The sequence below is a fragment of the Chelon labrosus genome, assembly GCF_963514085.1.
Source record: "Chelon labrosus genome assembly, chromosome: 5".
NCBI classification, from domain to species: domain Eukaryota; kingdom Metazoa; phylum Chordata; class Actinopteri; order Mugiliformes; family Mugilidae; genus Chelon; species Chelon labrosus.
In genome coordinates, this window is record NC_140341.1 from 388,062 (window position 1) to 409,761 (window position 21,700).

Consider the following 21,700-nt stretch of genomic DNA (forward strand, 5'->3'; position numbering starts at 1 on the left):
CTCTAGACCAATGACAGCTGGGATAGACTGGAGACCTGTCCAGGGTGGACCCCCCCCCCCCCCCCCCTCTAGACCAATGACAGCTGGGATAGACTGGAGACCTGTCCAGGGTGGACCCCCCCCCCCCCCCCCCCCCCCCAGACCAATGACAGCTGGGATAGACAGGAGACCTGTCCAGGGTGGACCCCCCCTCTAGACCAATGACAGCTGGGACAGACTGGAGACCTGTCCAGGGTGGACCCCCCCTCTAGACCAATGACAGCTGGGATAGACTGGAGACCTGTCCAGGGTGGACCCCCCCTCTAGACCAATGACAGCTGGGATAGGCTCCAGCCCCCCATGACCCTTCACAGGACAAGAGGTTACAGAAGATTAATAAATATTAATAATATAAAGTTATTCATCACGTTACAGATGAATAACAGTAGATGAAGACACTCGTTGACTCGTCTGAACTTTATTTAACGATGAACCTGATGATGATGAACATGTTGGATGAAGATTTGCTCTGCATGCTCTGAGTTCATGTGTTCACAGGAACAAGTATTTACACTGGTACATGACTATGAACACATGAATGTGTTGACCTCCTGCACACTGTAAAACACACAGAACATGAACCATGACTGAGGCCTAAGGCTTCATGCAGGAGTTTAGTTTTGTGACGCTCTATCTTTAAAGGGAAACGTTAGCTGTGAACATTAGCCATTAGCTCTCTAACCCATGTTTCTTTAAATGAGATATTAGTTGGATAACTATTCTTTTACAGTGTAAAATAATAATACAGATACAAACATTGTTTAGATGTGTCTCAACATTAACTCTTCCAGCGACAGCAGCCATCTTGTTCTCAAACGATTATTGAATCATTTAGTAAAATAACTACAGAGAAAACATTTGGCAGTTTAATTTTTCTACAGACCAGAAATATCCTGGTTACTCTCAAACATTTATCTGATCCAAAGATGGCGGCCGAGTGCGCCTTCACTTCCTAGAGAAGTGCCCTACTGAGCATGCTCAGAGGCCCGACCTCACAGAACCATGAAGTGTGTTTTGATTTAAAACACTCTGTCTGTTGTAGTGTTCTGGTTCTGGACAGGTCCACACACACACATACAAGTGTATATGTATAAATCCATGTACATATCAGCATCTAAAAACAGTACAAACTGTAGAAAACAGTCAGAACAGAGCGTCTCCACAGACAGCAGCAGTAGACTAACAGCAGTATGTGGTCACTTTAATATCGTTGGGATAAATAACATAAGATTGTACATCTATAAAACCACACAACAGTCAAAAATAAAACATTCAGAGAAATGAGAAATGGAACCAAGGCCTCATCTTATGGAAAAATTCCACTGTAAAGAAAATGATTTCTAATTTCAGTCCTGGAGACATTTCAACTAGAAGCAGAGACGTCAGTTTAAACCAGATAACGTTGATAAGCAGCTGAGTTGATCGGAGGTTTACGTCGTCATCTAGATCAGATCTGTTCATTCCTTCTTTATCTTTATCTCATCCTATAATAATTATTATCTTCCTGTCTCCATCATTTTGCATAAACTCCACAGAACCACCGCTCGTCTCTTTTCGTCTCCGTCGTTTCTGGACATTCTTTCTTTATCTTGATGACTTCCTCTCTCCGTCCGGTCCTAACCCGGCGTCGCTCAGACCTCAGACAGCGGCCGAGACTACGTCATGAAGGAAAGTGCAAATTAAAAGGATAAAGATCGTCAGACGTTAACGTTGAGTCGATCAGACTGCATAGCTGGATTTACTGCCTCAACTCACTACACAAAGACAGAGCATCAGATAATACTTGGACTACATGAGGCGTCAAAAATAACTAAATAAAGTGCTTAAATTATGTGACTAGTGATCAGATCCTCTCACGGGTCCAGAACCACCAGAACCAAACTGATTTAAACGCCTCCTGCCCCGCATAAAAAACATCTGTTGGGATCGATACACTGAGACCCAGACCCAGGACCCAGGACAAAGGACCCAGACCTAAACCCAGGACCCAAACCCAGACCTAAACCCAGGACCCAAACCTAGGGTCCAGACCTACACCCAGGAACCAGACCAAAACCCCAGGAACCAAACCCAGACCTAAACCCAGGACCCAAACCTAGGGCCCAGACCCAGACCCAGGACCCAGACCACTAAGACAACAACCAGAGAAAAAACAAAACTGAATCAAATGCATCTGGACTTGTTGTGTTTGTAGAAGACGTTTCCTCCAAGTGTTCAGTTCTAAATGTCTGCTGGGGGGTTAAGTTTTTATCAGGAACATGTGGGGGTGTCCACCTGAAGGTCACATGACTGGAGTCTGATACTGACCCTCTAGAGACCCATTCATTGGTTTCCTGTAACTACAGGTCCATGTCAGGTCAGTCCAGATGTCTTTGTCTAAAATGACCTAGACAACCTTCATGGACAGAAAACCCAGCTGGACAGAAACCCGAATTCTGGATACTGAGTTTGAATCCCGGGTCCTCTCCAGGTGTTCCAGCTTCCTCCCACAGTCCCTGGTTGTTGGGTTAATTGGTGATGAACCTAATGGTCAATGGTTGTTTAATTCTCTTTATCCAGGTGAACCCCGCCTCCTGCCCAATGACAGCTGGGATAGGCTCCAGACCCACAGTCCACTAGAGGACCAGCATTAATAGATAAAGGATGGATAGACCGAAGAGATGTTGGATCCAGTCCACTCATTCTGATGCACCAGGACCAAGACATAAGTCCACTCTACTTATGTCTTGGTCCTGGTGCCAAGTGGACCAGAGAAGTCCAGTCACAGCAGTAGGAAGAGATGGTGGATTTTGACAGTCCGACAGTCTGAAGGTGTTCTACGAGTCAGAAGTCTACAAAAACAAACCGAGTGAGGTTATTGAGTTGATATCAGGTGATATCAAGATCACACCCACCAACCACAACCAGACACAACCGGATCCAGGAGCAACTTCACAAGCAACAAGAAGAGATTCTTGGTTTTTAAGATCTTGAGCAATTTCAGTTTTCAGACAGGAGACTGTAGAAGTAAGAGAGCGATGGCATCTGTATCAGCTACAGAAATATATATGTCATTTATTCAGCCGTGGCTCAGAAGACAGGACCAACCAGCAAGGATCCTTCAGAAACCCAGTGCCCACCATTTACGAACAGTTCCTCAGGTGTGTTTGAGTTCTGTCAAAATACTTCAGTCACAACTTTGTTTGGTTGTCAGTCACTTCCTGTTGGTTCAGGCTTGTGCTGGGGAGGCCTATGAGGTTTGTTTCCACAACAAAACAGAAGGAAGACAGAAAAATGTATCAGCTCTGGAAAAAGAACGAGTTTAGAAGCAGGTCATCCCGTCAGGCTCCGAGGTCGTGGTCGCCGTGGTGCCGCCTTCCACCAGAAACACAGCCATGCTGGATTTGGACTGGTTGATTCTGGGGATGCCTGTGCTTCCTGCTCGATGAGGACCAGAAGAAAAGCTGCTGCTGCTGCCCGTGGTGTTGAATTCAAAGTCCAGGTCAAGAGTTGCATCCGAGGATATAACCCATGAAGCTGGACGCCATTTTTTAAGAGTGTACGGGGTCTTGACACGACGTTTTATTTTCTCCCCTGAAGCACTCAGACTATCGTTATCTGTCACGAAGAAATCATCTGAGCAGAAGAACACATAGAGACGAACGTTACAGGGTTTGAGATGAACAGTTAGTCTGGGTTTGTTTGTGAAACGTGGGAACGTGGTCATGAAGTTAATGAAGTTGTGAAGCGAAACCAACATGACTTCTGATGTTGTTGGTTGAACTTTTTGTGTGTTATCATAAATAATTATTAGAGATTTGGAGGAAGTCTGACTCACCTGAAGAGATGCAGGATGAAGACAGGTCCAAGGAACAGGGGCGCTCAGGCCTTCTGGCTTTGGACGGTCTCACCTGGGACTCCAACAGACCAGTTTGTGCTTCTGAGACTGGTGCTGGTGAAGCTTCAAGGTCTGAGCAGGTGACTCCTAGTGGTGGAGGTTTCTGAGCGAGGGCTGTAGAGGGTAAAGTTGGGCCTTGGTCTTGCGGTTGCTGTGCCTGGGTTCCTGGTTCTTCTATAGATACTGGTTCTGGAGTAGTTTTTGTTAAGCCAGATCGTGGAGCTGTGGTGTCTGGGACCTGGGAGGTGCTGACAGACGGGACCAGCTGGTCTTTTGAATTTTGGGTATATCCTGGGGCTTTTGTCTGATACGGGTCTGAATCTGAGCCTTGACCTTTACCGCTGATGGTGGGAGGGGCCTGTGGAGGGGGGGTGTGACCAGAGAGCAGAACTTTATCTTCCAGATGTGAAACTGAGGCAGTGGTAGTGGATCCACTGATGGGTTGACTTCCACGTGGTGGCTCCACCTTGACGCTGCTCAGACCTTCACTCTGACTGATTCTTCCAGGATCGACCTCTGAACCCAACACCAGCCGGTTGTTGTTGTTGTTGGAGTTTGAGCCTCGTCTTGTTAACATGTGATGATGATGATGATGGAGCAGAGGAGGAGGGGGTTGGCTCTCGGCAGGAAGCTGTTCTCTCCTCAGCAGAGGTTCATGTTCATCAGGACTGAAGTTGAGGAGGATCTGGCAGCCGTCTTCTCCTCCGCTCCTCTCTCCCCCCATCTTCTCCTCCTCCTCCTCCACCTGGGGTCCTGCAGGATTGGTCCGACCTCCACCTATCATAGCGTTCTTCACCAGGGTGGGGGCTCCAGAGTGGACTTGGTTCCCAGTTGCAGCGCTGCTTCTCATGGTAACCGTGGTGACCAGGTGTGGTTCTGGAGCTGCGACGGCTGTTACCGTGTTCATCTTAGCGACGCCTGTTTCCACCTGAAAAAAAACAAAAAATAAACAGACGTCCAATGAGACGATGTGATCAGAAAAACTCAACCTGATTAACTCAACCATCTGTTTGAATGGAGCAAATGGTGGAGACATCAGTAACTGAGCTCCTCAGTCACTCTGTCACAGCTCTGGGTTTTATTATTGCCTTTTAAACTCTTTCCAAACACCTGCAGCCTGAGCTCAGTGTGGCCGTGCTACATCTGCAGCTAAAGCTAAAGCTAGCTCTGACAGGGATACATTCAACCAAAGCTCTTCAGCATATGAGAGCAAATGGTTGTGGTTCCAGGAGAAGATGTCTTAGTTAGTCCGGAAAGAGCTTCCTAGCTTTGAGAAGAACATCTTCAGGATCCAGAGTTTTAACAGATCCACAGAGGACCTGCTTGAAAATGACTCACATTAAATCCCTGTTACCTGATGGTGGTTTGATCTGAGCTTCCCTAGCTTGAACTGAGAAGGAGCTGAGCCGCTCTCCTTGGTCTTGGGGGGCAGGTGGAGACTGGTGGGCCTCTGGGGCAGGTTCTGCTGTTTGGGGAGAGGGTGGATGAAGGAGGAAGGAGGGGTAACTACTCCCCCAGCAATCCCCGGTTCACATAGAGGAGCTGGTGCCCAGTTGTTAGCCTGGAGGATCAACAGATCACAGGTTACATTCAGCAGCAGAGTCAGGACAGACGTCCCTCGGTCAGCAGTGGTACCTCAGGACTCAGGAGCCTTTGATGGGGCAGCAGGGTGGAGGTTGGAGGATCAGAACCAAACTGCTTCTGTGAATGCTCCATCAAGTTTTCATCAGACGTTTCCCTCAGGTTCTTCCCGACCTGCAGAGACAGATGTTGCTGTGAAAAACAGTCGCTTCACATGAGGAAACTGAACAAAGAACTAAAGGTTAAAACCTCCTGTGGGTCCAGCTTGGTGGCCTCCAGGTCCTCCTCCGTCAGCTGCAGGCAGGCCGGGACCCTGGGCACAGTGCCCCCTGGAAGACAGCAGGGACCATTACTACACCTACTGAGACACTTCCTCAATGTTAAAATGTTAATGAGTCCTCAAACACAGAAACACAGAGCTGTGAGCAGCTGATCACACAGAGCGGCCATGTTGGATCTGCTGCTGTTACCACTGAGGTGAGATGTAGAGATGGTGCAGAGGACGGAGGCCGGTGACGCGGTGCTGTCTGACGTCAACAAGCGAGTCTGAGTCTGACAGAAGAGATGGAGCGACAGATCAACGGTTTAATTAAGGTTTAATTAATAACGTCCTTCCGTCAACGCTCATCACCTCTACCTGCTGCCGTTCCACGTTGATGGAGCTCCGGTTCTTATCTGCACCTTCTACACAACTTGATGTCGTCCTGATGACTGATGCTGTGTAACTGTCTCCCTGGAGATTTTTGACCACGCCCACCTGACGATCTTCATTGTAGGAGGAGGCGGAGCCAACCTGAGGAGGCCACCGTCCGTGAGACAGATTCCTGAGAAGCATACACCAAGAAACTAGTGTTTACTGTGGTGTCTGTGATTGTGTCTATACCTGTGGTTGTGTGTGGTTGTGTGTATACCTGTGGTTGTGTGTATTGTTGTGTAGACTCAGCAGTGTGAGTTCAGACAGTCTTTCCTCTGCACACTGTGCGGTGAGTCGAGCTTCAGCATCCTGATCCCAACAGTCTTCCATCGTCTCCTTCAAGGAACGCAACGCCTACAAACACACAAACATGAATCATATTCAAACATGTCCTTCAACCGACTCAGTCCAGGACCAATGAACCAGAGTCGGACTCAGTCCAGGACCAATGAACCAGACTCAGAGTCAGACTCAGTCCAGGACCAATGAACCAGAGTCGGACTCAGTCCAGGACCAATGAACCAGACTCAGAGTCAGACTCAGTCCAGGACCAATGAACCAGACTCAGAGTCAGACTCAGTCCAGGACCAATGAACCAGACTCAGAGTCAGACTCAGTCCAGCACCAATGAACCAGACTCAGAGTCAGACTCAGTCCAGGACCAATGAACCAGACTCAGAGTCAGACTCAGTCCAGGACCAATGAACCAGACTCAGAGTCAGACTCAGTCCAGCACCAATGAACCAGACTCCGATTCAGACTCAGTCCAGCACCAATGAACCAGACTCAGAGTCAGACTCAGTCCAGGACCAATGAACCAGACTCAGAGTCAGACTCAGTCCAGGACCAATGAACCAGAGTCCGACTCAGTCCAGCGCCAATGAACCACTGACCACACTGTTCTCCTTCCAGGCATCTGGGAACCTGGGTCGGTACTTCTCTCTGGCCACCAGGTTCTGCATGTCCTCAAAGCTGGGATGGTTCCCGAGCTCGGCCTGGAATGCCAGCTGGAACTCTGGAACCGCTTCACCTGGACAGGTGGAGACCACAGGTTTAGATAAGACGTCACTGGAGGCTTCAGACTGAATCATGTTTTATTCACAGCTTCTGGAAGGTTGATGAAGCTGCCATATATCAGAGTTACCATGACAACGGCCTGTGTTGTGTAGTGTTGTGTAGTTACCTGGGTAGAGGGCAGAGCACCTCCTGAAGCTCTCCCAGTACATCAGACCCAGAGCGTAAACATCCACCTGCTTCAGCGCCGTCTCAAAGTCTCTGAGGTTCAGAGCTCCACCCAGAACCTCTGGAGACATGTAGCGCACCGTCCCCACCTGCAAGACACCTGCTTAGTTCACACCTGCTACACCTTCAGACACAATAACTACTGGTCACATGACCTGACCTCTGATATGGCCATGGTGTCGTCGTCTCCGGGGCAACAAGGCTGCATCCCCGTCAGCCTCATGGACAGACCGAAGTCCGCGAGGACACAGGACAGGTCGGCTCGGACCAGGACGTTCCGGCTGGTCAGGTCTCTGTGGGCCACGGCCGGTTTGTACTGGTCTGACAGGAAGTAACACCACAAGCCACATGACCAAATGAACAGGAAGTAACACAGCAGCATTCTAGCTAACGTTAGCCTTGAGGTTTACCATCCAGATCCTAAACATGTCTGATCTGAATCAGTCTGTGAACACGTCACACTAATAATCTGGGAGCTCAGTGACCGACCATGGCCACCAGGGGGAGCTGCTCTGAGACTCAGTTCTGTCAGAGTCTGCATCGCCTGAGTAGAAACCACAATCTCAGGAACCAATGAGGACATTAGATTTAGTTTGAGGTAAAATAGTTTAGAAAGTGAAAACTCTGAATGAATCAGAGTCAGGACAGTAATGTTTACGTAACTCTGAGGATTAATGACTTCTGTATTTTTTGTCTCTAACCATTAAACCCAGTGAGACCCTGGTCCTGTGGATCATGGTGTTTGTGTTGTACCTCCTCTGTGGAGCTCGGTGTGGAGGAAGGCCAGTCCTCTGGTGACGCCGTGGGTCATCCTGCAGCAGGTCAACCAGTCCACGGTGTGGACAGACAAGTAGCGAGACAGACAGCCCTGAAAGACAACAAGAACTCAACTTCCTCTGGTTTCTGTCTTTGAGTTTACACTTTATTCTGTTTTCATGTTTGTTCTTCTGTTTTACTTTGAAAGGTTTCTTGTTCCTGTTTTCCAGCTGTGATCATTAGCTCTGCCCTCATTGGTTTCATCTGGGTCTTGTTAACCAATCAGCTCTTGAGTCTGTATATACTGAGCTCTGGTTGGTCGTCTGTTGAGTTCCCTGCTTGTTGTCCAGTTATTTCACGAACCTTGAACTTCTCGTTTCTCTTTGAGGGATCAGAGTTTTGGACGTTACCTCGTTTCTTTAAACTGATGTTGGCTCGTTGCTCTGCTAAACCTGAGCACTCATAAGCAGCTACTGATGCTAACACTGGATATCATTAGCCATTTCATCAGCATAAAAAAGAGCAAGATAATGTAAGCAGCTAAGTTAGCATGAACAAGCTAATGTTAGCATAAACAAGATAGTGTAAACTGATTGAGTCACTGAGCATAAATGCAGCATTATATTAGCCTTTATGCTAAGCTAAGCTAATCTGTTTCCTGAAACGGCTTCTCATTAAAAACAGTCTGCTGAGTGTCTGGAATGCAGACGTCACTGAGTCTGGTTTAAACAGGAAGCAGGAGATGTTGGTGGTGATAAGAGTTTAATGACATGTTTTTGGTTTGTGAAAGAATGAATGTCAATGTGATGTCTAGTTCATGTCTTCATTAGCATCCATCACAGAGTTTCTATCTTCCTCTGCATGACGGCTGCATTAAACGTCAGACCCGTTACAGTCCTCACAGAGACAGAGGAACAAACATGAGTGTGTGAGGTCAGTGGCTCCAGACAGGAAGTAGCCGAGGAGGCGCCGTCCTCCAGAACAATAACACGACTAATGGAGTCAGAGCATGAAGGGTCCATCCTCTGGAGAGACTGGTCCACTGCTCTGGTCATTCTGAGAACAACCCATCAATAAGAGTGGGCGGGACTAAGATCACTGGAAACAACAACTCCAATAACAACTAAAATAAGTCAACTTCTAAAACGACAACGACAACCCAGACAGGTTGCCCTGAATCAATTAGCCAGTCAGTAATTAGTTGCAGTCCTGGTTAACGAGGCACTGCTGACTAACTAGAATAAAACAAGCCCCGCCCCCTCTGGCTAGCTAACGATGTGTTAAAGCAGAATCTTACATGGGGGTAGTACTCCATGAGGATCAGGAACTCGAGGCGTCCGTCGGCCGCCGTCCTCTCGTCGGCACCCAGGAAGCGAGCGATGTTGTCGTGTTGCTGCAGCAGCGGCAGGAAGTAGATGGAGCGCTCGTTGGTGTAGTTCTTCCAGTTTGCTGAGCTGAAGAGTTTAATGGCCACACAGCGCTCGTTAAGAGAACCTCGGAACACGGCGCCGTAGCGTCCTCGACCAATCAGCTGTCAGAGAACACAAACAGAAGGATGAGGCCGTATGGAATTAGAACGCTGCCATAAATCGTGCGCGCGCAATGAGACACGCGCGAGCGCAAATCAAACATCCGCGCGCGCAATGAGACTCGCGCGAGCGCAAATCAAACATCCGCGCGCGCATTTTTGCCCCCCGAGCGCTTTTCCAAGCACGCGCGAGCTATTTTGTAGCTCGCGCGCGCGCAGAGTCCGCTCGCAAAACTTTCCCCTGCTCGCTCGCGAAACTCTCCTCTCCTCGCGCGGAAAACTGTCCCCTGCTCGCGCGCGAGTTATTTCTTTTAGTGGGCGTTTTTGTCAGTGAGGGGGACGGGCCTGGGGGCATGCCAATCACCATTGTATCCCCGAATATAATTGGTTGAGCGTATTGGCCAGTTAAACAGCAGGGTACGGCAACACTAATAGGACAAACGGGACAAACCACACTTATTCACACTCCAGAACAGAAGGTGGCGGTAATGCACCAAAAAGCTGGTTGCCGAACCGCCATTCAGGTAACGTCAAAGACAGTACCCTGCAAACATTTCATCAACCTTGACGGTAGGTCTAAGGGGCGACCTCTAGCGTGAAACGAGTTTAAAATAGGTCTAGGTCGCGCTTCGACCACAAACCAACTTGATGAAAAAAATAAATGTAGGTCTAGGTTGCACCTCGACCACAAACCAACTAGAAGAAAAAATTAAATTATACAACCAATCGGGTGAGAGCCCTTCTAGCCAATCAGAGGCGAAAAGGGCGGGACCTTCTACTCCAAACCTGGCAGCGGAACGACTGCAGAGAAGCAAGTACGGCACGTACCGAACAGTTTTTTCGGTAAGTTCGTTGACATAAAACATTAGAGACGGTTTATATGTGTTCATTATCATAGACTGTAGGTTCATATGCAACTTTCTGTGTTTTAAAAAGTGTCATTGACCGACCGTGCGTTATGTGTTTAACTGTCGAGTGGATTTCAAGCTAGCTGCTCACTCGGCTAACATGAAACAGGCCTCTTCAGTGTGCTTTCTGTCTAATATTCTGATATTGTTGGACTATTGGAGTTTAGAAATCCAGACATAAATCAGTGAAGCACTTATACAGACCAGCTGACATGGAGGTGTCCAGAAAATGCATTTTTTTCCCCAAGATAATTTGAAAATGTTAATTTATCTTCATTAAAAAACAAACAAACAAAAAAAAACAATAGTAGCCTAATCTATTGATTAGCTGTTAAAATGTTAATATTCAGTGGATTGTGAACATAAAAATTTGACTCCCAATGCAATGCCTAATTGTCTGCTTTGTTAATCAACAATGTTTCTTCTGTTTAAGATCATGTAATGTTTTTATTTTATCATTATCTGGGACTTTATGGCCTATGTAAATATAACCGAAAAGCAATTTATGTCTGTTTCATGACTTAACATTCATGTGATGTATGTAGTATGTACGTAGGTGAATTAGATGGTAAAACGGTGTATAATTTCCCAAGATGTGTTTAAGAATTGTTAAGTAATATACTTCAAATGTTTTTCCAGCTTCACATGACAGAGTGAGGATCTCCACTCCAGGTGAAGGAGCCATTGATAGGAGGGAGAGGGGTCCAGAGGAGATCGTGATCGCCTACAAAGTGTTTTTCAACTGTGTGGGTGTTTTTATGTTTATTGCACATACAGCTAAAAATAAAAGAGACCACTGCTGCGATTAAATTGGGATTATTCCACCAATGTTGATTTCTAAACTCCTCCTAAGTTTGAAAAGTAGTGTTGTGTTCTAAAATGAATATGAACCTGTTTTCTTTGCATTATACAACGTCTGAAAACACCAGAATTGTTTTGTCATTTTGACCTGTTGCCATTTTCTGCAAATACATGTTCTAAATGACAATATTTTTATTTCCAATTTGGGAGAAATTTTGTCAGTAGGTTATAGAATGAAACAAAAGTGTTCATTCTACTCAAACACATAGCTATGAATAGTAAAACCAGAGGAACTGATCATTTTGAAGTGGTGTCTTAACTTTTTCCAGAGCTGTATGTGTAAGAATCATGTTGGTCTGATTAGTTTTTAGTTTTTCAAGTGTTCTGATTGTTTGTGTAATAAAACTTTAAAGAAATTGCACTTTTGTGTTGTCAAACTTATAATTTCCCCCCAAAGGTAGGTTCTGTTAATACATTGTATTTATATAAATGTGTTAATTTATAGCAAAAAATATTTTTAATATCATTTATTATTCATTAAATGTATTATCTATATGTAAACACTAATTGTTACAGTTAATCAGTCAGTTTGAACAGATAACATTTCGACGTTGAACAAACGTTAAAACGTCGTCGAGACCTAGACGCAGCCAGGGGCTTTAAAAGTGATGCTGAAATGCAGGTTGAAAAGACGTCAGATCGCAACGTCAACATCTTCTCTACCTGCATTTGTCAACCTCTTTTTAACTTCACTGCAGAAACAACATCTAAAACTCGACACATACAGCTGTAAATATATATCAGAATATTTACTGGATCGTTTTTAGAAGGTGAATAATGCGCGCTTAGAAGACATCTGTGTTACAACGGGACGTTGTTTATGACCGTTAAAAAGACGTCGAGGTTGCAACGCGACGTCGTTTCAATTTGCCTTTCAGCATTACTTTTAGACCTCCTGGCGACGTGTACGTTTAGACGTTGTTTCAACGTTTATTAGACGTCGAAATGTTTGCAGGGTTGTGTCTCTTAAAAAGAGTGTCCATGGGCATCTTTGCCTTAATAAGATTTTAATAAGAAATAGCCTACTATATTTTGACACACATCTGCATCTGGACCATACGTCTATATGCTGCTCTCATATCGAGAGTTGCTGACGCCTATATAAACTACAGGCCTTCTATCTTTTTTATTTTTAGGATTTTTTAACATTACGTTTATAATTTTCAGGGAGAAAGAAGAAGTCTAAATCGAGAATATGAACAAAACAGTTTTACCAAAATAAAAAATGTCGTTGTGCAACAGAATCCAAGTTACAAAAAATGATCAGCATTTTATCAGATTAATGTCGACGATGGAGGGAAGGAAAGACAGCACTCAGTCAAACATACTGAAGTTCATTGCTCTGTGTGACATTTTGCAAACTTTCAAGTCAAGACACCAAATCACAATACATGTCATTCAGGCATTCGGGGCTGTGTGGTTTGTCCCGTTTGTCCTAGTAGTGTTGCCGTACCCTGCTGTTCAACTGGCCAATACGCTCAACCAATTATATTCGGGGATACAATGGCGATTGGCATGCCCCCAGGCCCGTCCCCCTCACTGACAAAAACGCCCACTAAAAGAAATAACTCGCGCGCGAGCAGGGGACAGTTTTCCGCGCGAGGAGAGGAGAGTTTCGCGAGCGAGCAGGGGAAAGTTTTGCGAGCGGACTCTGCGCGCGCGCGAGCTACAAAATAGCTCGCGAGTGCTTGGAAAAGCGCTCGGGGGGCAAAAATGCGCGCGCGGATATTTGATTTGCGCTCGCGCGAGTCTCATTGCGCGCGCGGATGTTTGATTTGCGCTCGCGCGAGTCTCATTGCGCCGCGCACGATTTATGGCAGCGTTCTAATTCCATAGAGGCCGTGGGGTTCCTCAGGGTTCGCGTCATGGTCCTCTAATGTTCTCAGTGATTGAAACCTGATGCAACTAATGTAGCCCCGCCTCTTAAAGTGCCATTAAAATAAATCTGAGTCAGCCTAAATATCTATAGCCCCGCCTCTTAAAGAGGTATTCATGCGTGTGTGTGTGTGTTTACCTCCAGTAGTTTCAGGTTGTCCAGGTCGACACCAGACTCAGCATTTGTTGCCTCCATCACATCCACAGCAGACAGACTGTGTTTCTGTTTCCCTGGACACAGACACACAGCTGATTGTTCATCACTGATCACCTGATTAATCGGTATCGATCAGAATGTTTGTGTGTTTGTACTTTTTATCATGCGGTATCCCAGGAACAGCGCCATGATGAGGATGGCTGCTATGGCGACGGTTACCAGGGCGACGAGCGCCGTCTCCTCGGGTGTCAGCTGTCGACCTGTGGGATTAGGATGACACTGTTACGTCATCGCTCCTAAGGTTAGATGCATTCAGATGAAGAGCCAGACTGGTGTTTGTATCTCTGTGAGGACCGGAGCTGCCTCACTAACGTGGCCGGTCCTCACAGAGATACAGGAACCAGCTCACACACACTGATCAATACTTCATTTGATCTGAGTTCTTCTTCGGGTCTTTAGGGACGATCATGTGACCAGGATGTTCACAGGAAATCGCTATATAATCGTACTGTAGAGGCTCCTTTACTTCCTGTCTGGCTGCTGATTGGTCGACTCAACGAACCATTTGAATTTCAGAGTAGCCCAGTGATTGGTCGGGAGTGTCACATATCTGCTCACCTGTTTCGCTGTCGTCCCGGCCACCCGTCTTCATCGGCCTCAAGGCAGGGGTGTCGGCAGTGGGCGGGGCCTCAGTAAAGTTGGCGTTGCAGAGATTGTGACTGCAGCAGCAGAAACGGTAGTTGGCTTTCTGCACCTGAGAGGGCGTCGCCGTCACCAGCACGCAGCGGTCGCCATGACACTCCTGCTGGTTGCCGACGTGAGTCCAACAACCTGGACGCAACCAGACATGTTTATTTAACTTTGACAACAAGAACAAAAGATAACAAAATAACTAGCCATAGCTAGCAGCTAACAGCCAACAATAGCTAACAGTAGCTAACAGCTGAAAGTTAACAGCTTATAGCTAGCAGCAGCTAACCATAGCTAGCAGCTAACAGCCAACAATAGCTAACAGCAGCATACAGCTAAAAGTTAACAGATTATAGCTAACAGCAGCTAACAGCTAAAAGTTAACAGATTATAGCTAACAGCAGCTAACAGCTAAAAATTAACAGATTATAGCTAGCAGCAGCTAACCATAGCTAGCAGCTAACAGCCAACAATAGCTAATAGCAGCTAACAGCTAAAAGTTAACAGATTATAACTAACAGCAGCTAACCATAGCTAGCAGCTAACAGCCAACAATAGCTAACAGCAGCTAACAGCTAAAAGTTAACAGCTTATAGCTAACAGCAGCTAACAGCTAAAAGTTAACAGATTATAGCTAACAGCAGCTAACCATAGCTAGCAGCTAACAGTCAACAACAGCTAACAGCTAAAAGTTAACAGATTATAGCTAACAGCAGCTAACAGCTAAAAGTTAACAGATTATAGCTAGCAGCAGCTAACCATAGCTAGCAGCTAACAGCCAACAATAGCTAATAGCAGCTAACAGCTAAAAGTTAACAGATTATAACTAACAGCAGCTAACCATAGCTAGCAGCTAACAGCCAACAATAGCTAACAGCAGCTAACAGCTAAAAGTTAACAGATTATAACTAACAGCAGCTAACAGCTAAAAGTTAACAGATTATAGCTAGCAGCAGCTAACCATAGCTAGCAGCTAACAGCCAACAACAGCTAACAGCAGCTAACAGCTAAAAGTTAACAGCTTATAACTAACAGCAGCTAACCATAGCTAGCAGCTAACAGCCAACAATAGCTAACAGCAGCCAACAGCTAAAAGTTAACAGCTTATAGCTAACAGCAGCTAACAGCTAAAAGTTAACAGATTATAGCTAACAGCAGCTAACCATAGCTAGCAGCTAACAGTCAACAACAGCTAACAGCTAAAAGTTAACAGCTGATAGCAAGCAGCAGCTAACAGCTAACAGTAGCTATTCAGCAGCGTTCACCTTGATTTATCAATTGCATTTCCCCATCTGCTCTTTTTTCCCACAATCCATAGCAGCGGGAGCCGCGGCTGCAGCGAATCGTGCCATTCTCCTGCACTTCTCCTCGTAGTTCATTGGTTGGAGGAGGCTCCGCCCCCTGCAAGCTGTCTGTGAAGGCACATAGTCTGTCCTCGCCGTCCTCCGACTGGAAACCTGCATATAGAAACACAACATGAGCTGACAGGTAAAGCAACACACCTGAGTCAGGATACTTCCCGTCTGAGCGTTCATCCTCTGACACCTGAGTCAGGATACTTCCCGTCTGAGCGTTCATCCTCTAACACCTGAGTCAGGATACTTCCCGTCTGAACGTTCATCCTCTAACACCTGAGTCAGGATACTTCCCGTCTGAGCGTTCATCCTCTAACACCTGAGTCAGGATACTTCCCGTCTGAGCGTTCATCCTCTAACACCTGAGTCAGGATACTTCCCGTCTGAACGTTCATCCTCTAACACCTGAGTCAGGATACTTCCCGTCTGAGCGTTCATCCTCTGACACCTGAGTCAGGATACTTCCCGTCTGAACGTTCATCCTCTAACACCTGAGTCAGGATACTTCCCGTCTGAACGTTCATCCTCTAACACCTGAGTCAGGATACTTCCCGTCTGAACGTTCATCCTCTGACACCTGAGTCAGGATACTTCCCGTCTGAACGTTCATCCTCTAACACCTGAGTCAGGATACTTCCCGTCTGAGCGTTCATCCTCTGACACCTGAGTCAGGATACTTCCCGTCTGAACGTTCATCCTCTAACACCTGAGTCAGGATACTTCCCGTCTGAACGTTCATCCTCTAACACCTGAGTCACGATACTTCCCGTCTGAACGTTCATCCTCTAACACCTGAGTCAGGATACTTCCCGTCTGAACGTTCATCCTCTGACACCTGAGTCAGGATACTTCCCGTCTGAGCGTTCATCCTCTGACACCTGAGTCAGGATACTTCCCGTCTGAACGTTCATCCTCTAACACCTGAGTCAGGATACTTCCCGTCTGAACGTTCATCCTCTGACACCTGAGTCAGGATACTTCCCGTCTGAACGTTCATCCTCTGACACCTGAGTCAGGATACTTCCCGTCTGAACGTTCATCCTCTGACACCTGAGTCAGGATACTTCCCGTCTGAGCGTTCATCCTCTGACACCTGAGTCAGGATACTTCCCGTCTGAACGTTCATCCTCTGACACCTGAGTCAGGATACTTCCCGTCTGAGCGTTCATCCTCTGACACCTGAGTCAGGATACTTCCCGTCTGAACGTTCATCCTCTGACACCTGAGTCAGGATACTTCCCGTCTGAACGTTCATCCTCTAACACCTGAGTCAGGATACTTCCCGTCTGAACGTTCATCCTCTAACACCTGAGTCAGGATACTTCCCGTCTGAACGTTCATCCTCTGACACCTGAGTCAGGATACTTCCCGTCTGAACGTTAACGATGTTCTGCTTCACTCTCCCTGTCCACATCATTAGGTACACTAATGAATAAATAAAGTTGAGTTGATTTAGAAACAGAAAGGTGGTGATTCACATGGATGATCATTGTGGTTCTGTTAAACTGGACTGAATTAAACTTAAAGTGTTTCTGTTATTTAGTCTAGCCCACTGACCACTATGTCAAAATATTAAGAACACATGTCAGTTCAATAGTTCTACAAAATGAAAACACAGTTGAATCAACGTCTCTCTCAGTTACTAGAAACTACAGCTGAACCAGAACCTTCATGGAGACTAGATTCAGTAGTGTACCTAATGAAGTGGCCAGCATATATTTTGGCTCAGCAGAGTTTCTCCGGGCCATCAGCACAGCGAGCATCAAGGCTACAAATAAAGATTTGTTCTGGCGTCCAGGAGCGAGCGAGCGCTGCAGAGAGCATCCTCACAACAACACCATTAATCCAATGTTCAGCTGAGTCAGAGAGCTAACGTTAGCTTCTTCAAGCTTCAAGCTAACGTTAGCTAACACACAGCTGACCTGATCCAACCTGCAGCTACAGAACATGATGATTAGCATAGCACAGTCAGCTATCAGAACAAAGTCAGATCTGCCTTCAATAACATGATGACTTCTCTCTGTAAAACAACTCTGTTAGCTTCTGATGCTACGATCACTTCCTGTTTCAGTTCAGATCAAACGGTTCAGACGTGAACATTCAGAACTATTTTTACTCCAGTTCTGTGTCTCCAACATCAAACTACTTCCTGGCACAGAAATAAAACAGCTGACATGTCCTGTTGTCATAGCAACAGCAGCAGCCCGGGCCCACGTTTGTACTGATGAATGAACTGAAATCTAGCGCTCAGGTCATAAACAAAATGTTTCTGTTCTCCTGAGGATGAACCACTCAGTGTTTACAGTATGAAGATGAACCAAGAAGCCATCTTGGTCTGGTGGCGTCATCTCCAATCAGAGTACAGTACTGATCTGGAGGCGGAGACATGTAGAGGCCACGCCCCCTGCTCATTCATTCATCATCATGTGTTCTAATCATCACCAGTCTCTCTCCAAGTCCTGGTCCAGTCCAAAGCACCATGTGACAGGTTCAGATACCTGGATGTGTCCCAGCCCCGGTCCCTTTTATTATCAGGACGTAACTGGTGTGGTTTACAGACAGGTATCCCAGAATGCATTTCAGTTACAGAATGGCCGTCCTGAACTTGATGTAGCTCAGCTCATCTTCTAGATGAATATGACGTTAGCTTCTAGCTACGTATCAGCTACACCAAGTCTCTGATGTTTAGCGCCCCCCTCAGGTCAGACTGGGGTGGTGTCGGTGAGTCAGGTCTCAGGAATCCGTCCCTCCCTGGACCATCAGTGTTTATTCTGCCGCTACACAATGAGAGGAAGGTCCACACAGCCTTATCAGCAGCATCACAGCAACAACATGGAGCCCACTCAGACTGGCTGACGGCGCCGTGGTAGTGAGTCTGGTAGTGTGTGTGTTAGTGTGTGTGTGTGTCTGTTAGTGAGTGTCTGTTAGTGTTAGTGTGTGTGTGTTAGTGTGTGTGTGTTAGTGTGTTACCACCACAACATGATCCTGATGCTTGAAGCTGTTAAACAGTTGAATTCATCTAAAGACTTTTCAGAATCAAATCAAATGAACTTAATTATTATTAATATATATAATAATATTAATAACTAAATGATTATCATTGTTGTTCAGTGTCTGCGCTGCCTTCACTGTCTGTGGTAAAAACAGGGACTGACGTGTTTCCAGTAGATTTACATGATCGTTGAACCAGAGAATCGTTTCATCTGAACCTTCATTCCTTCATTTCTGCTCCTCCACATGTTGTTTAGCTCATGATCAGAGTTGCATCAATAATCAGCTACACCTGGTCTCACCTGGTCTCACCTGGTCTCACCTGTCCATCTCTAAGTCCCTGTGTCTCCACCTGGTCTCACCTGGTCTCACCTGTCCATCTACCTGGTCTTAATGTAAATGTGTCTCCACATGCGTCCCCAGCCAGCACTTGAGATCTGATCTCAGTGTGTGTGTCTGTAAATCAGCAGCGCCATCATGTGGTCAGTAGAATATTGTAGCAGCTGCTGTCTCTAATGGATCTCTACCTACCGCTGGATCAGAACCATCAACAGCTGCTGGTTGACTTGGAGACATGATCCAGATGTTGGAAAGACTGAGATCAGAAAATTCAAATCTGTCCCAAGTGTGTTCACACCTGGACTCTTATCTGGACAGAGACCATATCACCCAGGACTTAGAGAGACCAGGATCCTCATGTACAAAGACTTGAGTGGATTTCCTACTAAAACGTGGCCCACGCTCAGATCCAGAAGCACGTTTCCTTTGTTCATCCCAGTCAACGTGGAACTGAGCCCACGTGTTGTACCCGTCCCCTCCCTGTCCACGCCAAACTATATTTTTGCAAATGATCCACCTTATTCCTGGGGGCGCTGACGTAGAAACGATTACGGGTCCAGCTTCCACTGACACGCCGTAAGTAGCCGAGAGCCGCTGGTTGCTCGCGGTTTTCGTTTCTCGTAGCGGTTTATTTGGAAGTTTACTGGTCTTTACTGGTCTTTACTGGTCTTTACTAAACGATTATCAGCTCCCGCAGCATTTAAAAATGTCTTTGCGCAGCTCGGGACATTTCACTCTTGATACTTTTGAACTTTTCCGTGAACAAGAACGTACGTAACGTTTTTGTCTGCACCCACCCGTCACATGAGGCCCCAGGTCTCTGCAGGTGTGTGACCTTTGTTAAGTCGACTCGTTGGTGTTTTAGTTTCTGACTCTTACAGAACATGGATCAGGTCGTCATCCAGTCGGTCAGGGTTTGAGTTAGTCCAGCTGCTAGTTTGTCCCTGCTTCCTGTCTCTATGCTAAGCTAGGCTAATGAGCTGGTGATGATACTGACCAGTGGCGGCAGGCAGCAGCAGGACACAAAGACACACCGTCAGACATGAAGCAGCCATGTTGAGTTCACTCAGACCAGCATCCCTGGTCCTGGGTCAGTCCGTCCAGGAACCGCTTCACTGCTTCTCCCTGAGGAAACACAAGAGCCCAGATTATTATCACAGTTAGGAAACGTCTCTCAGGAGGACAAACACAACCAGTCTGCTGGTCCCGGTGTCTTCCTGGACTCATTCTCAACCTAGGTCCTGACCCACATTCTCTAAAACCAGTTCCTGAACCGCTACAACCTAAGACTCTAAGTCCTGACCAGTCCACGTCTCCTCTGTCCTCTCACACCTGGACAGCAAGGACACCTGTATAAGACAGCAGCTTGTTGTCCTCTCCGCTCTGATCTGACTTGTCTCCTGGACCCTGGCCTCCTGGACCATGGCCTCCTGGACCCTGGTCTCCTGAACCCTGGCCTCCTGGACCCTGGTCTCCTGAACCCTGGTCTCCTGGACTCTGGTCTCCTGAACCCTGGTCTCCTGGACCATGGCCTCCTGAACCCTGGCCTCCTGGACCCTGGTCTCCTGAACCCTGGTCTCCTGAACCCTGGCCTCCTGGACCCTGGTCTCCTGAAACACGGCCTCCTGGACCCTAGTCTCCTGAACCCTGACCTCCTGGACCCTGGTCTCCTGAACCCTGGTCTCCTGAACCCTGGCCTCCTGGACCCTGGTCTCCTGAACCCTGGTCTCCTGAAACACGGCCTCCTGGACCCTAGTCTCCTGAACCATGGTCTCCTGGACCCTAGTCTCCTGAACCCTGACCTCCTGGACCCTGGTCTCCTGAACCCTGGTCTCCTGTACCCTGGTCTCCTGGACTCTGGTCTCGCGGACCCTGGTCTCCTGGACCCTGGCCTCGCGGACCCTGGTCTCCTGTACCCTGGTCTCCTGGACTCTGGTCTCGCGGACCCTGGTCTCCTGTACCCTGGTCTCCTGGACTCTGGTCTCGCGGACCCTGGTCTCTATGGATCATTCTGGATTCATCTCTGTTACTGGTTATGTGCATCTTCTACCTCTGGTCACATGGTCTGATGTTATGACCCTGGTCTACCTCTACAACACCTGTATGACACACCTGTATATAACACACCTGTATATGACACATCTGTATATAACACACCTGTATGACACACCTGTATATAACACATCTGTATATGACACATCTGTATATGACACACCTGTATATGACACACCTGTATATAACACATCTGTATATAACACACCTGTATAACACATCTGTATGACACACCTGTATATAACACACCTGTATATGACACATCTGTATATAACACACCTGTATGACACACCTGTATATAACACATCTGTATATGACACATCTGTATATGACACACCTGTATATAACACACCTGTATATGACACATCTGTATATAACACACCTGTATGACACACCTGTATATAACACATCTGTATATGACACATCTGTATATGACACACCTGTATATAACACACCTGTATATAACACATCTGTATATAACACATCTGTATATGACACACCTGTATATAACACACCTGTATATAACACACCTGTATATGACACACCTGTATATAACACACCTGTATATGACACACCTGTATATAACACACCTGTATATGACACACCTGTATATAACACATCTGTATATAACACACCTGTATGACACACCTGTATATAACACATCTGTATATGACACACCTGTATATAACACACCTGTATATAACACACCTGTATATAACACATCTGTATATGACACACCTGTATATAACACACCT

The 21,700-nt window shown here is 46.6% G+C and overlaps 1 protein-coding gene across 1 annotated transcript; it reads right to left on the reverse strand.

The window, feature by feature from the left end:
* Positions 1–562: 562 nt before the first annotated feature.
* On the reverse strand, positions 563–20,002 carry LOC311488476 (bone morphogenetic protein receptor type-2-like). Its single transcript, XM_084545205.1, has 18 exons — positions 19,891–20,002; positions 15,474–15,665; positions 14,137–14,349; positions 13,674–13,778; positions 13,501–13,592; positions 9,487–9,720; positions 8,187–8,301; positions 7,594–7,754; positions 7,375–7,522; positions 7,085–7,221; positions 6,409–6,545; positions 6,135–6,321; positions 5,968–6,049; positions 5,747–5,826; positions 5,552–5,671; positions 5,271–5,477; positions 3,857–4,844; positions 563–3,654 (listed from the first exon to the last, which is right to left on the reverse strand). The coding sequence occupies exons 1-18, from the start codon at positions 19,946–19,948 to the stop codon at positions 3,341–3,343; spliced, it is 3,570 nt and encodes a 1,189-aa protein (XP_084401331.1). The 5' UTR covers positions 19,949–20,002; the 3' UTR covers positions 563–3,340.
* Between the last annotated feature and the right edge of the window lie 1,698 nt (positions 20,003–21,700).

Coding starts and splice junctions, on each gene's coding strand:
- LOC311488476 (XM_084545205.1), bottom strand. CDS start 19,948: ATGGCTGCTTCATGTCTGACGGTGTGTCTTTGTGTCCTGCTGCTGCCT. Junction 8,302..9,486: donor TCATGGAGTACTACCCCCAT/GTAAGATTCTGC, acceptor GTTGTCTTTCAG/GGCTGTCTGTCTCGCTACTT. Junction 5,827..5,967: donor CTCTACATCTCACCTCAGTG/GTAACAGCAGCA, acceptor GCTGTCTTCCAG/GGGGCACTGTGCCCAGGGTC.